Source organism: Prionailurus viverrinus, chromosome C1, assembly GCF_022837055.1.
Source record: "Prionailurus viverrinus isolate Anna chromosome C1, UM_Priviv_1.0, whole genome shotgun sequence".
Taxonomy (NCBI): domain Eukaryota; kingdom Metazoa; phylum Chordata; class Mammalia; order Carnivora; family Felidae; genus Prionailurus; species Prionailurus viverrinus.
Genome location: NC_062568.1, coordinates 128,389,936 through 128,406,179, shown reverse-complemented (window position 1 = coordinate 128,406,179; position 16,244 = coordinate 128,389,936). Strand labels below are relative to the sequence as shown.

Below are 16,244 nucleotides of genomic sequence, written 5' to 3'. Positions count from 1 at the left end.
CTTATTTATTTTATAATTGGAAGTTTGTACCTCTCAACCCCCTTCACCCATTTCACCTGTGTCCCCCATTCTGGCAACCACCATTTATTCTCTGTATCTACGAATTCTTTCCTTTTTTTCCTTTAGATTTCACATGTAAGTGAGGTCACACAGTGTTTGTCTTTATTTTCTGACTTACTTCACTTAGCACAATACCCTCAAGTTTCATTCATGTTGCAAATGGCAAGATTTCCTTCTTTTTTACGGCTAGTATTATGATATTTATCAGAATGTGTGTGTGTGTATTCACATTTTCTTTATTCATTCATTCATTTATTCATTAATGGACACTTTGGTTTCTAAAATGACTTTGCTATTATAGATGATGTTGCAATGAACATGAGAGGATATATATCTTTTCAAAATAGTGTTTTCATTCCATGCAGACGTGGAATTGTTGGATCATTTGTAATCCTATTTAAAATTCTTTGAGGAGGGGTGCCTGGGTGGCTCAGTTGGTTAAGCATCCGACTTTGGCTCAGGTCATGATCTCATAGTTTGTGAGTTCAGGCCCCGCATTGGGCTCTGTGCTGACAGGTCAGAGCCTGGTGCCTGCCTCAGATTCTGTGTCTCCCTCTCTCTCTTTGCCCCTCCCACTTCACACTCTGTCTTTCTCTCTCTCTCAAAAATAAAGATTAAAAAAAATTTTTTTTTATTCTTTGAGGAACTTCGATACTGTTTTCTGTAATAGCTGCACCAATTTACATTCCCACCAACAGTGCACAAGAGTTTTCTTTTCTCCACAGTCTTTCCAACGCTTGTTATTTCTTGTTTTTTTTTTAAAAGTTTATTTATTTATTTGGAGAGAGAGAAAGAGAGTGTGAGTGGGGGTAGGGGCAGAGAAGGGGAGAGAGAGAGAGAGAGAGAGAGAGAGAGAGAGAGAGAATCCCAAGCAGGCTCCATGCTGTCAGCACAGAGTCTGATGTGGGGCTTGATCTCACAAACTGTGAGATCATGACCTGAGCCAAAATCAAGAGTCAGACACTTAACTGACTGAGCCACCCAGGTGCCCCCTTGTTTTTTGTTTTTTGTTTTTGTTTTTTTGATAATAGTCATTCTGACAGGTCTGACAGGTGTGAAGTGATATCTCATTGTGGTTTTGGTTTGCATTTCCATGATGATTAGTAATGTTGAGCACCTTTTCCTACACCTGTTGGCTGTATGTCTTTGGGAAAATGTCTATTCACATCCTCTGCCCATTTTTAAATCTGATTTTTTTTTTTTTTGCTATTGGGTTGTATGAGTTCTTTATATATTATGATAGTAACCCCTTTTCAGACATACATTTGCAAATATTTCCTCCCGTTTGATAGGTTGCCTTTTCATTTTGTTGAGGGTTTCCTTTGGTATGCAGTAGCTTTTTAGTTTGATGTAGTCCTACTTGTTTATTTTTGTTTTTGTTGCCTTTGCTTTTGGTTTCAGAGGCAAAAATTCATTGCCAAGGCTGATGTCAAGGAGCTTATTGCCTATGATTTTTTCTATGAGTTTTATGGTTTCAGGTCTTATGTACAATTCTTTAATTCATTTTGAGTTGACCTTTATGTATGGTGTAATATAGTGGTCTGGTTTCATTCTTTTGCATATGGCTCCCCAGGGTTCCCAATACCCATTTATTGAAGAAACTGTCCTTTCCCCATTGTGTATCCTTGACTCCCTTGTCATAAATTAATTTACCATACATGTGTGGGTTTGTTTCTGGGCTTTCTATTTTGTTTCACCAATCTATGTCTGCATTAATGTCCTTACCATACTGTTTTGATTATTTTAGTTTTGTAATATAGTTTGAAATTAGGAAGTGTGATGCTTCCAGATTTGTTCTTCTTTCTCAAGATTGCTTTGACTGTTTGGGGTCTTGTGTGGGTTCTATACAAATTTTAGGATTGTTTTTTTATTTCTGTGAAAGGTGGCATTGGGATCTTGATGGGGATTGCATTGACTCTGTAGATTACTTTGGACAGTATCAACATTTTAACAGTATTAATTCTCCCAAACCATGAACATGGAAGTTCTTTTAATTTTAAATTTCCTCCTGACACAGAGAGAACTCACATAAAGCCTAAATCTGGACCCTGCAGATTGTTTTGTCTTTGTGAAGTAGAGCTACTGTTTTGAATAAAGTTATCTTAAATTTTTTTTTCAGCGTTTATTTATTTTTGGGACAGAGAGAGACAGAGCATGAACGGGGGAGGGGCAGAGAGAGAGGGAGACACAGAATCGGAAACAGGCTCCAGGCTCTGAGCCATCAGCCCAGAGCCTGACGCGGGGCTCGAACTCACGGACCGCGAGATCGTGACCTGGCTGAAGTTGGACGCTTAACTGACTGTGCCACCAGGCGCCCCTGAATAAAGTTATCTTAAGGGAGCAACAATTTTGTGGTTGGACTCTCTTTTATTCCTAAATCCATAAACCAAGAACTCCTCCTTTTTGCTTTATTATCATAGATATTGTCATCAACTTCCATTCAGTTGGATATTTGTCAACATTCTAATTTAGTTGTAAGCCTTCAGTTGTCTGTCATACTTCTTAAATAATAAATCGCAAAAGAATCATTTGGGGATCTTAGTAAATGCAGTTTCTGGTTCAGTAGGTCAGTGTGTGACCTGAGATTCTGCATTTCTAACCAGCTCCCAGGGGATGTGATGTTGCTGGTCCCCAGCCACACTGTATAATAAGGGTCCATGGGTCATTCTTACCCTGTAAATATCAACTTGCCACATTCAATTGGGTGCTTGTAGCATTTGGTAAGTTTCATAGTTGGGATGAGCAACATCAAAAATTAGCAGTTAAACCATTGCCTTTTCTTTTCGGAAATTACCAAAAACAAGATGAAGAAAACTTGTTCAAGAAAATGGAAAAATTCTTGAGAGGTCTAACAATAATGCCTGGAGTTTTTAATTATAATTGATTCCTCCTGTTTCTTTTTTGTAGTTTTTTTTTTTTTAGATACATGAAGTAGTTCAGGGAATATATATTAAGTTTTTTAATGTATTTTAAAGATTTAAGAATTTATCTTTCTAAAATACAGAAATTAAAACCTAGACTACTGTAAACTGGAATTTAAAATAGCCAGAGACAATGTCATGGTTTATTTATAAGAATAACAAGCACATTGCATAGGTTCGAGTTTGCACTATTTGACAATCACGTTTTTGCAGCAACATCCATTTCTAAACTTCTGAACTGCTCTTCAGTATTTACTATTGCACCATCTTATTCATTGGTTGACTACCAATTGTATTGAATCTATTAGCTAAGCAAAGATGAAATCCTAATGTGGGTTCCAGTATCGAGGATAAGGTATATGTAAGAATTGTGGGCAATGATGACATCAGAAATGTACCTTGAAATACTCTTGTCAATTACTAAAGCCAGGAGATTGAATGCTTTTTGTTTTATTTCTTGTGTGAAAAGGGTTAGAGGTGGATAAAGAATGTACTGTAAGTGATAATGCATCCAGTTTAGTTGTAAAGTTTGTATTTTGTCGTGATACCATTGAACCAGCTTCCGACTGTGGGGGGTCTATGCCTAAATAGAATTAGCTTTGGGAATTCTCTAATTTTTTCTCTTCCAGTTACATGTCCTTGTGGGATTCAGAATCAAGAGCCTTCCCTTCTACCCTCAAATTCTCTTTCTTAACATCTTCCCAGTAAGTCTTCCCTATGTACCAAACTATGAGGTGAACTTGAACACCTGTCTCCTTTCCACCTCCTGAACCGTGGGTACTGCTTTCTGGTCTGTCTTCCTTTGATGTCAAGTTAGACCATTTCATCAGTCCAGTTCTTTAAACGGGGAACTACCTCTGTTTCCGTAATAGCCCTGGGGCAGTGGAGTACAGGAGGCATGCAGGGCAGACTGATGCTCCAGTCACAGCTAGAGCAGGCCTAAATCAGACTAGAAAATGGGCTGGGTTTCTTTAAAGAGTGGCCAAATTTGGTGGCCTTGGATGGACACTGAGGTTAGGGTACTGGACAGATATGTGTCCAGGATGGAAGAAGTGTTGAAGACAGAGTCAAGATGGTGGAGAGATAGGCTTCATTTGGACTCAAGGGTGTGAGGGAAAAGAGGTCAGTTACAAACAGAAACACCCATAATGATACAACTACCTTGCCTTTCTTTTTTTTTTTTTTTTTTTTAATTTTTTTAACGTTTATTTATTTTTGAGACAGAGAGAGACAGAGCATGAATGGGGGAGGGTCAGAGAGAGGGAGACACAGAATCTGAAACAGGCTCCAGGCTCTGAGCTGTCAGCACAGAGCCCGACGCGAGGCTCGAACTCACGGACCGTGAGATCATGACCTGAGCCGAAGCCGGCCGCTTAACTGACTGAGCCACCCAGGCGCCCCTACCTTGCCTTTCTTTTGAGGAGTTTTAAAAGCAGATAAAAAAAAATATTTTTTATTTGAGAGACTGTGCACATGCATGAGCCAGGGAGAGGGGTAGAGGGAGGGAGAGGGAGAGGGAGAGGGAGGGGGGAGCAGAGAGAGAGAGAGAGAGAGAGAGAGAGAGAGAGAGACAATCCTAAGCAGACTCCATGCTCACTATGGAGCCCAATGTGGGTCTCGGTCCCATGACCCTAGAATCATGACCTGAGCCGAGATCAAGAGTTGGACACCCAACCCTCTGAACCACCCAGGTGCCCCTAAAAGCAGATATTTAAAAAGACTTGTGAAGGCCATGACTTCACTTGTAATGAAGCCTGGTTAATTATTTCTTATGTCCCAGGCCTAACTGACCCAGGGCCATGACTTGGCCAAAAACACTTGACCCCCAACACTGGCTACCTCTCTCAAAAGGCTCTGTTTAAGTCAAGACAGATCTCTTCCTGTTATTTCAAAGCACATGTTCTTTTGGCAGAGGCTCATGCTGTTTTAGAAAATCTACTACGTTAGATTTGCTTTGAGCCGGTGTGTTAGCTTCATAGGATGTGATTTTTAAATGCTACTTAAAAATACACGTTGTACGTCTTCTGTTTGAGATGAGGCTTTTAAGGAGTAATAGACACCACAATAAAAGCCAGCGTGGTTTCTATTGTCAATAAGAGAGGAATTTGCATGGCGTGCTGCTTTTTCATGAGGAGCACTTGCGTAGAGCATCTCTTAGCAACACACAAATCAGCTTTGACACCTGATTCATCTTTAATATTCAGGTTCACATCAAGTCTTCCCAGTGATGGGACAGATGGGGTCTTTTAAACCAAGCAAGTGAAAGGTGTCACTTTGTGATTTTTCCATCTTTAGGTTGGCAGCAGCCTCAGAGTTTTCCTTTGGTAACATTTTGGAACTGGAATTTTTTTCAGTGTGGCCTCTTCGGTCCTCCAACTCCTCGGTTTCCATTTCCACTTCATGTTTTTCATCCCCAAAGACTTTGTAATGTTGGGATCAACTTTGAGATCAAATCTAAACTCCTGGGGCACCTGGCTGGCTCAGTCAGTTAAGCGACCAATTCTTGATTTTGGCTCAGGTCATGATCTCATGGTCGTAGATCAAGCCCTGTGTTGGGCTCCACACTGATTGTGTGGCCTACTTGGTACTTTCCCTCCCTCTCTCTTTGTCCCTCCCCTGCTCATGCTCTCTTTCTCTCTCTCTTTCTCTCAAAATAAATAAGTCTTAACACATAAAAAAATCTAAATTCCTCAGAGTGGCGTTCAGGGCCCATCACAAACTGCTTGCTGCTTACTTCTGTCATATCCTCTGCTTCAGCCAAATCAAACAGCCCAGTTATCCAAACATGCTGGGGTCTTTGATATCACTATTTCTTCAAGCCCCTGTTGTGTTTCTTTGCTCTGGGAAAACTCTTTACTGGCTAAGTTCTGCTAATCTTTCTAGATACTTCTGAATTCTCAGGGATCTTCTTTCTGATTCTTTCAGATTGAGTTAAGGGCATGTCTTGGTCATAGAGCTTTAAAATTGGATTTCAGTTGTTTGCTTTTCTTGTACTTAACTGGGAACTTTTGAGGGACAGGAATTCTGTGTTTCATCTGTATATCTCTCTCCTTTCTGGATGTTTCATTTATCTGAATTTTTCTCTGTCTGTGGCAAAGCTGAATCTTCTCTCCCTGTGAAATAGTAGTTCTTTAATACTGAGCGTTTTGGCCAGAGGCTCAAGGTACTCATTTATGAATTTAACAGTTACTTTTTTGAATTGTTCATACCGTGTCAAGGACTATGCTGTTTATTACTATTGGAAGGATATGAGAGTCAACCATCAGATAAAGAGTTATACTAGATGTAGCAATAAGTGGAAAAAATCTGGAGGAATAAAAAATTAAAGCAAGGATTTCTGAAAATGCAAGGTAGCACAGAGGCTATACCATGGTTTTATGAAGGTTATCACAAAGGAAGCAAAACTTAAAAGTATTTTTTGAATATGTATTTTGGCAGTTGGTATAGAAACATTGAATGTAACTCAGTGATTATGGTAACCTCATCAATTTATATATCTTTTTTAAAAAGTTTATTTATTTTGAGAGAGGGAGGGAAAGAGAGGAAGAGAGAGAATCCCAAGCAGTCTCCACACTCAGCACAGAGCCCGATGTGGGGGGTCCATCTCACGAACTGTGAGATCATGACCTGAGTCAGAATCAAGAGTTGGGACGCTCAACTGACTGAGCCACCCAGGTACCCCTAAGTTTATATATCTTAAGCTCAGAAAATAGCCCTCAGTGGTTTGCTTCCACAAAGTTCCTTCTGCCGTAATAGAAGGCAGATACTGCCACACTCCCTAGGAACTTGTGTGTGTAGACTTCTGGAGTTTTTATTTTATTCATATATTTAAACCTTCACCTCGGTTTATTCCTTCATATTCATATATTTAAACCTTCACCTCGGTAAATTAAATTAAACAAAATTTAATTTGTTTAAAAACATGCTGGAAATTTCTTAAGATAATTTAATGAATTCCAATTTTAGAACAATGTTAGAAATGCTAAGTTAGTCTTATATATGGACAACATATTTTATATGTAGAGCCTCTATACTGTCTCAGAAATAGGATCTAAAGGTGTTCCTTTTTCCTTTTGCTTTATTTGGAAAAGAGCAAAAATTAAAAGGAAAAAAAACACTTCTTATTTGAAAGTGGGGTAGGATATTATATGTAAAAAAAAGCCTCACAGCCATCCAGTCTTATCCTATGCTGTTAACGTTTGGGCACTTACTAAATTGACTTCTTTCTAAAGTTATTTATAAATACTGTTGTTAAAACAATCTAGTGATGTGCTGTCTGCTATCTTTTATGATAACAACTTGAAAGGTTCCTTTCTGTACTAACTCTAGCTTTGGTCTGCTTTGATCTGTTTATTTATCACTTAATGTTTTATTTTCAAAAGCATCTGAGGCACATTGTTTTAAAAAAGTCAAACAGTGGGTGCCCGGGTGGCTCAGTCATTTAAGCTCCTAACTTCAGCTCAGGTCATGATCTCATGGTTGGTGAGTTTGAGCCCCGCATCAGGCTCTCTACTGTCAGTGCAGTGCCCGCTTCAGATCCTCTGTCTCCCTCTCTCTCTGCCCCTCTCCCACCCTCATAAATGAATAAACATTAAAAAAAAAAAAAGTCAAACAGTATAGACATGCAATAAAAAGTGAAAGTTTCCTTTCATTCTTGGGAGTAACCAGTCAGTGTTTTCCTATATGTTCTTCCAGATAACTGAAGTTTGGGTTAAATTATAACTTTTTTTTAATACAAAAAAAATGGGATCACACTTTCCACACTCTGTCACTTATATTTTCATTTACTAATGCTTTATTTCATAGCTGCTCTTCTCTATCACCACATGTAGGTCCATCCCAGGATTCCTACTGGCTGTATAATATTTCATGGAATGGATTTACTATGATTTAATAAGCCAGTTGTCCATTAGGTATCTCCAGTTTTCTTTTTTATTACAAATAATGCTGCAGTTATCATTTTCTCATCTTGTATACAGGCATGTATCTCTATAGGGTGATACTTGAACGTGTATATGCTTGGTTGGAGGTATTGCACATGTAAAATTTTGCTGCAATTTAAAAGTTTATATTTTATTCAAGACTTAAACAGTATTTAACCATAAGCAAAAGTTCTGATTTGAAAGTCAACTCTTTTAAAAAGGAAAGGTGGATGGATTCCTTTCTTGAGGGTGCAATGAGATTACATAATTCAGGGAAGACTTTTTGTCATTGTTTTTCTTCTCATGTTTTAACCTGAATTTTATGTGGAATCTTTGAGAGAAAGTACTCCTTGGCCTTTCTGTTGCCTCAAAAAATAAATCTATGTTCTTATTGGTAGCATCTCCTTGATAATGCTGTTATTTCACTGGATGTTAATACTCGTTATGATGAACCATAATTTTAGCTTAATTCTATTCTGTACAATATGACATAGAATAGAATGGGGTAGCATCCGATGGGGTAACTTATCTTAAAAGAAATGCATGAAGTTGACTCTAATAATAAAATTTAAAACCGAGAGTATCCTTTTATATACATATTTGAAGTCCTTTTCTTGTAATCTTAAAAGCAGTTATAATTGTGCCTTATTGAATAAAAGAAAACTTACAGATGAAGCACATTTTCTTTTTCTTTTTTTCTTCATGTTTATTTATTTTTGGAAAGCGAGAGCACGTGAGTGGGGGGGAGAGGCCAGAGAGATGGAGAATCCCAAGCCGGCTCCATGCTGACAGTGTCGGGGTCCCTCCCGACATGGGGCCTGAACCCTTCAACTGCAGGATCGTGACTTGAGCCGAAACCAATAATTGGATGCTTAACTGACTGAGCCACTCAGGCGCCCCCACATTTTCTTTTTCTTAAAGGATAAGCTAATTGAGGCTACATACCTTACTTTTATGTGGGACGAGTAGGTTTCTGAAGTTCTTTCTGAAGTTCTTCCAGGGCCTTTCATGGAGCCACACACAATTAGGTATTTAGTACTCTTTTAGGCAATATCCCTGTTTAACTCAAGTTTCTTCACATACACCTTTGAGTCCACTTCACTCCAGCAGTTTTTATAGACATATCAAATTGCTATTTGAGAAATACGTTACAGATATTAGATTCATATTTAAAAAAATTTTTTGTGTGATTATTCATTTTTGAAAGACAGAGAGAGGCAGAGCACAAGCAGGGGTGGGCAGAGAGAGAGGGGGACACAGAATCTGAAATAGGCTTCAGGCTCTGAGCTGTCAGCACAGAGCCCGATGTGGGGCTCGAACTCAAAAACCACGAGATCATGACCTGAACTGAAGTCGGATGCTCAACTGACTCAGCCACCCAGGCGACCCTAGATTCATATTTAAAAGGCAAATGGGCTCATAGTCTTTACTGCTGTGAAATGTATTATAAACATCTGAGAACCTTAATAGTCAATTCATATATGGTTATATTATAGATATATATTGGAAGATAGGTATTTGTGTTTCATATAGAACTTTATTATTTATTCTGACGTACAGAAAATGACTTTTTAAAAAAATTCTAAGATTTCATAATCGTTCTAGTCTGACTTGTAAAGGCATATCTGCTAATTTTTTTATTTAGAAGATATACTTTCAAGGAGATGATAGTAATGTATTTTACAGATTATTTTGTTTTCTCTCTTTTTTACAGAAAACAAGCATCGTTATGGGTCCAAGGAGACATTTTCCGATCCAAACTGAAAAATAGACCATCCAATGAAGGGAGTATTAACAAAATTCTTTCTAGCTTGGATGATATGTCTATTGGTGGAAACTTATCTAAAACACAAAACGTGGAAAGATTTGGAGAGGTGAGTTTTCCTCTGGAAGATTTTCATGTCTCCTTAAGACTAATGTTCTGCATTTCTTTGTTTCCTAGCTGAACACATATAACATAGGAATATGTCCTTTCTGAGATGCTGAGAGTGCCAGTATTTTTAGGTGTAGTTATCCACTGATAAAATAAGAATCAGAGCAAAGAAAGCAGTTATCCTTAAAAGTAAAAAAGCTGTAATTTAAGGAACACAATTGTAAAGGAGGGTACTCTGGTTTGGAGAGTATTTACAAAAAGGAAATAGAAAAACAAAGTTTCTATTTGAAGATGGAAATGGATACAAAGAGGAAAAAATTAATGTGACAATTGAAAAAATAATATATACCACAAGTGGTTTTGTGAAAGGCTCAAATGCATGTTGGTTTCTAAAGTCCAGAGTTGAAAACATAATTAGGGGCATTTTTTTTTTAATGGAGGCTCTATATTATAAGCAAACCACTTTAAACTGGTAATATCCATGGTCTCATTTAATCTTTATAACTAACTGGTGAATTAGGCAGTATGATCTCCATTAAAAAGGGGGTTTTAAAATTTATTTGAGAGGGAGAGATAGAGAAAGAGAGAGAGAGGAGAGACAGTGGGGTGAGGGGCAGAGGGAAAGAGAGAGAGAATCCCAAGCAGACTCCATGTGGAGCCGGATGTGGGGCTCAATCCCACGATCCTGGGATCCTGACCTGAGCTGAAATCGAGTTGGACACTTAACTGACTGAGCCACCCAAGCACCCCTCTATTTTATAGTAAGGAAATTGAATGTCACCGAAGTTCTAACCTCTGTGATTCCATTCCACATCTATCTGATTCTGAATCTGTTTTTTCTGTTACACCCTGCTACCTAAAAATGGAAGTGACTTACAACAGGTAGGATCATGGGCATTTTTGGAGCTAGAAGCAACCTTGAAATCATTTGTTCCACTTCCCCTCTGGTGCGGATCAGAAACCAGGGCCCCACCAACTCTGTTCCTTGCTGAAGGTCACAGCATTAATAGTAGGACTACCTTGAGACTAGGAGTCTACCTCCTGGTTTAGCTTTTTCTACCACAATATGCCTGAGGTAAGCTAAGCGCTTGGTTTGTATTCATATTTTTATGTCCCTAAAGGAACAAAAAAATCCGTTGAAAATATTTAAGCCACAAGTGTGGATTTACATTCTATTTGGATGTTTGACCCGGACAAGGGCCTTGAACAAAAGTCTGTGGTTCCGGCTTGGCCCTCAGGGAACCCCAAATGGAAGGAATACATCATAACTCTCTTAGGTCAACAAGTGGCATGCCAAACAGGTTTCTTTCACCAAGAAAGATAACCGGAGTGCTTATGCTAGGGAGAGTGGGCTTTCTTCAAGGACACAGGATGGGGACTGCCAGAAGAACCAATTTTTCAGCCCCATGGTCTCTACTCCAGGACAGCCACTGATGAAGCGGCCAAGTTTACTGGTGTGAGTCATCTGTCCTGACAAAATGTAAATCTCAGCCAAGGTCATGTTGATGTTCACAGCCTTTGTTAACTTTTTCTTGTCTCTTTGTAGTAGTCTGGCCTATTCAAAGCAAACAAAAAGGATCTGAACTGACATTTTAATGTGATAATATAGCTAAGCAAGAATACTTTTCTTGCTCTGGTCAGCATTTCCTTCTTAGGGTTTGTTCAAGTAAACAGGACTTTGAGTTATGACCTCTGAAAAGAGGCACATACAATTTATCCATCTATCTGAGAAACATATTTATCTTATGGGAATATAATGTTTCCTATGTCATAATCTGTATTAAACTAACATCTGGTAGTTAGAACATTTTGTTCTCATACTTTTTTAGATCTCTTTTAGTCGAATTTAAGAATAATTAACATTTATTTCTCACTAGAAGATGAAAAATGAAATATGATTGAAATTTAAAATGTCAATTTTATTTATTTATTTATTTAAATAGGATTTATTGTCAAATTGGCTAACATACAGTGTGTAAAGTGTGCTCTTGGTTTTTGGGGTAAATTCCCATGGTTCATCGCTTACATATAACACCCAGTGCTCATCCCAACAAGTGCCCTCCTCAGTGCCCAGCACTCATTGTCCCCTCTCCCCCACCCTCCCATCCACCCTCAGTTTGTTCTCTGTGTTTTATAGTCTCTTATGGTTTTCCTCCCTCTCATTTGAAATTATTTTTTCCCCTTCCCTTCCCCTGTAGTCTTCTGTTAAGTTTCTCAAGATCCACATATGGGTGAAAACATATGATGTCTGTCCTTCTCTGACCTACTAAAATAAGTCAGTTTTAAATATGAGCATGTGTTCAGGTATTGGGCAGTTTCTCTTCCTCTTCCTTATTCCCAGAACTTCCAATTTATTATTTTAACTCTAGCCATTCAGAAGTGTTATTATTTTTGAAATTAGAGTGCAGAAATGAAAGAAAGTGAAATAACACTGAATGATGGTGCACTTAAGATCTCAGACAGTGACATATATGCAGGTTTGGGGCCATGTTATAGTTAGGTGATGCCCTGTATAAATATTAAGCCCTTTTCTCTCTATGCTTACCTAGTGCCAGCTCCAAAACATTACCGGAATAGGGGGAGTTAGTTTCCTCGAAAGCGAATGTAAGAGAGTTAATGATATCTTCGTCATTCTCATGAATTCCAAGTGGGAAAATAAGTTGAGAATGTTGCAAGGATTTTTACGTGTTTCAAGCTCCTTACCACTGTTCAGGATAGAAGTCCATGAAAATTCTGGATTTATTCAGTTTGTGTGTAAAGGAAGTGCAAAAAGGGAGTATTCTTCTAGAGGTTGCTTTTTGCTTTTCCTTTTTAAAAGCAATATCAGATTGAAAATAGAGATGGTAAATTATATATATATTTATATATATATATTTATAGTTAATGTTTATTTATTTTTGAGAGAGAGAGGCAGAGACAGAGCATGGGTGAGGGAGGGGCAGAACAGAATCCGAAGCAGGTTCCAGGCTCTGAGCTGCCAGCACAGAGCCCGACGCAGGGCTTGAACCATGGACCTCGAGATCATGACCTGAGCCCAAGTCTGATGCTTAACCAGCTGAGCCACCCAGGTGCCCTGTGGGGCTGTTATTTAAACAGAAGTTCTCTGGCCTCAGAGTCTGCACTCAGCCACACACCGTGAGGCCTTTCTCTGTATCATGCTGCCTCCCTGTGATGTCCTACATGTGGCTTTAGTATATTGCATCAGCAATTTTTTTTAAATAAAAAAATTTTATTTATTTTATTTTATTTATTAAAAAAAAATTTTTTTTTTCAACGTTTATTTTTTATTTTTGGGGACAGAGAGAGACAGAGCATGAACGGGGGAGGGGCAGAGAGAGAGGGAGACACAGAATCGGAAACAGGCTCCAGGCTCCGAGCCATCAGCCCAGAGCCTGACGCGGGGCTCGAACTCATGGACCACGAGATCGTGACCTGGCTGAAGTTGGACGCTTAACCGACTGCGCCACCCAGGCGCCCCTAGTTTATTTTTTGAGAGAGAGACAGAGCGAGTGAGCAGGAGAGGGACAGAGAGAATCCTAAGAAGGCTCTGAGCTGTCAGCACAGAGCCTGACATGGGACTTGAACTCATGAACCATGAGATCCTGACCTGAGCTGAAGTCCAGAGTCAGACACTTAACCGACTGAGCCACCAGGCACCCGTACATCAGTAACTTTGAACATAACCTTAGCCAGCCTGTCCTAATACATTTCTCCTGGAACTGTGATTGTTGTTAACTTTTCCTACTCCAGGGTGATAATCCAATATTAGCACACCAAACAGATGCTCTTGACTTCGAGACATTAATTAGGTATAAGTGCTGCTAATGTTCAGACAAGTTCACATAAATTGACAATCAGGTAAATAAGAATGTAGTGTTTTATTTAATTAATTAATTTATTTTTAAAGATTTGATTTTTAAGCAATCTCTACACCCAAGTGTGGGGCTGGAACCCACAACCTGAAATCAAGAGTTGAACACTCCACCAACTGAGCCATCCAGGCACCCTGAGAATGTAGTGTTTTAATGACATCAAGATACTGTAATTTATAAAGTCCTTTGCTCTTTTACATCAAATGCTCATGTTCAGGGTGCATCTTAGAAAAAAATCCATGAAGTCAAAAATTAAATCTTTAAGGCCCTACTTTCAAGCACTGTTCTGTCCACTCTTATTTTTAATGTTTATTTATTTGAGAGAGGGGGGGGGCATACACAAGCAGGGAGGGGCAGAGAGATGGGGGAACAGGATCTGAAGCAGGTTCTGTGCTGACAGCAGAGAGCCCGATGTGGGGTTCAAACTCACAAATTGTGAGATGGACGTGAGCCAAAGTCGTTTGCTTTTTTTTTAAATAGTTTTTAAATGTTTGTTTATTTTTGAGAGAGAGAGAGGCAGAGTGTGAGTGGGGGAGGGGCAGAATGAGAGGGAGACCCAGAATCCCAAGCAGGCTCCAGGCTCTTAGCTGTCAGCACAGAGCCCCACACGGCGCTCGAACTCACAAATCACAAGATCATGACCTGAGCCGAAGTCAACACTTAACCGACTGAGCCACCCAGGGACCCTGTTCTTTCCACTCTTAGGACCCCTAAGGCATTCTGGTTCCAATCTGAATGCCACTGGGATCCAGCAGAGGCTATTGGACAAGACAGTGCCAGTACACAGAGCCACGGGTTGGGGAGACTGCTCTGGCTGTGGAGTGGAAGGGGTGCTGGAGTCGGTGTGTGGCCGGGCATGAGAGGCTCAGGTGATGGGGGAGGGGGGTCCCGGGTGGTAAAGGTCTCAACCAGTGACAGCAAGGAAGGAGAGAAGACAGATTTGGGGGCTCTGATAAATCCAAACTTTCTATTGATCAGAAGCAACTTAATTTGACGTTGGCATCTTTGTCTTTCTCTAGCTTTTACATCTCACAGGTTCAACATCTGAGAGCTGAAAGAATTTTGTAGATGACCCAGCCACCTTTCCTAGCCAAATCACTTAAACCTGCTAAAAATCCATTATCATCTTTCTCTTCCAATCCTTTCACCTCTATTTTTACTCATTTATATTTCAAACTCTCCCTTTATATCATTTTTTATATTCTTCTGTCTTTTTTCCCCTAGTGTGCTATATTTTATCTAATAGATTTTTTTCTCTTAATGGCACACACCGGTGGCTTACTCTGTCACCATTTTATTAATGCGTTGGTCAGTAATTACTTTATCCAATGGAAATCTATGAACACATTTTATTTTGGTTCTCATCTCGTGTGTATATAGAGAACAACTGATGAAATAAAATAAATCTTTGTACTTTGCACTATTATTTGCTCTTTTGCTAGACCATCCTCTGTAAATAAGTACATCTTTTAAAATGGTCTTTCTTTAGGTATCGTAGTTGGCTCTCACTTTCCTGCCTTTATGTAGAGCAAGCTGGTATCCAAAAGAAAGAGCTGGTGCTCAGACTCACCAGAGGACAATGGGTAGTTTGACCAAACACCACTCTCCATGGCGAACAAAGATATGAGGGTCTTCCCTGGATGAGGCTCCCTTCCTTTGTTCACCAGTAACCACGTGACTTTGTTTCTTTTTAGCAAATTCTAGAGAATCTAAGCAGCTCAGGCCAGGGAGGGTCTGCACTGGAACTCTGTGGGGAGAGGGGCTGGTGCCTAAGAGCAGAAGGAAGGCCTGGGGTAGGTTCCCTGCATTCATCAGTTGTGACTGTTGTTAGCTATTATAAGGAATGAATTTGGTAGAAAGAATGAGACCTACCAGCGCCGGTTGAGAAGAGTCTTCGAACTGCCCCAGGTCCACAATTCTTGGAACTGATTCATGCCTCACGAGAGAGGAACTGTGTTTTCTAATATAGTCTCCCCTCACAGGTGTTTGTGTTCTAGGTGCCCTGATAAATACAGAGCTTAGTTGTATTCATGTCTGTGTGTTATATTCAGGATTCTGGAAGACCAGAATCCTCTTTCTTACAGCTTTTTCTGGTTTCTTAATTCCATAATTTAAATGTAGTTTGAATAACATTGTTTTAATGTTTTGTTGAGAGTTTGAAGGCTGTTAATCTCTTACTGAGGGTTTTTTTTTTTTGTTTTTTTTGTTTTTTTTAAAAATTTTTTTTTTTTCAACGTTTATTTATTTTTGGGACAGAGAGAGACAGAGATTGAACGGGGGAGGGGCAGAGAGAGAGGGAGACACAGAATCGGAAACAGGCTCCAGGCTCCGAGCCATCAGCCCAGAGCCTGATGCGGGGCTTGAACTCCCGGACTGCGAGATCGTGACCTGGCTGAAGTCGGACGCTTAACCGACTGCGCCACCCAGGCGCCCCTTTTTTTTTTTTTTTTAATTTTTTTTTTAATTTTTTTTTTTTTAATTTTTGTGGGTTTTATGGCTTATATGTTCTATACCTTTGAGCTGAAGCTTCATACAATAGCTACAGAAATAAAATAAAGGGTGATGCATTGAGACAAAAAATATGTGATTTGTGTTT

General features: G+C 39.3%; 1 protein-coding gene across 6 annotated transcripts in view; it reads left to right on the top strand.

The window, feature by feature from the left end:
• CDC14A (cell division cycle 14A) overlaps nt 1-16,244 on the top strand; it is a 207,130-nt gene that overhangs the window by 151,994 nt on the left and 38,892 nt on the right. For all 6 annotated transcript variants that reach the window (XM_047870590.1, XM_047870592.1, XM_047870589.1 and 3 more), the window contains one exon: nt 9,618-9,777. In XM_047870590.1, coding sequence (XP_047726546.1) covers nt 9,618-9,777 — 160 coding nt within the window. The remainder of the gene's footprint in view (nt 1-9,617; nt 9,778-16,244) is intronic.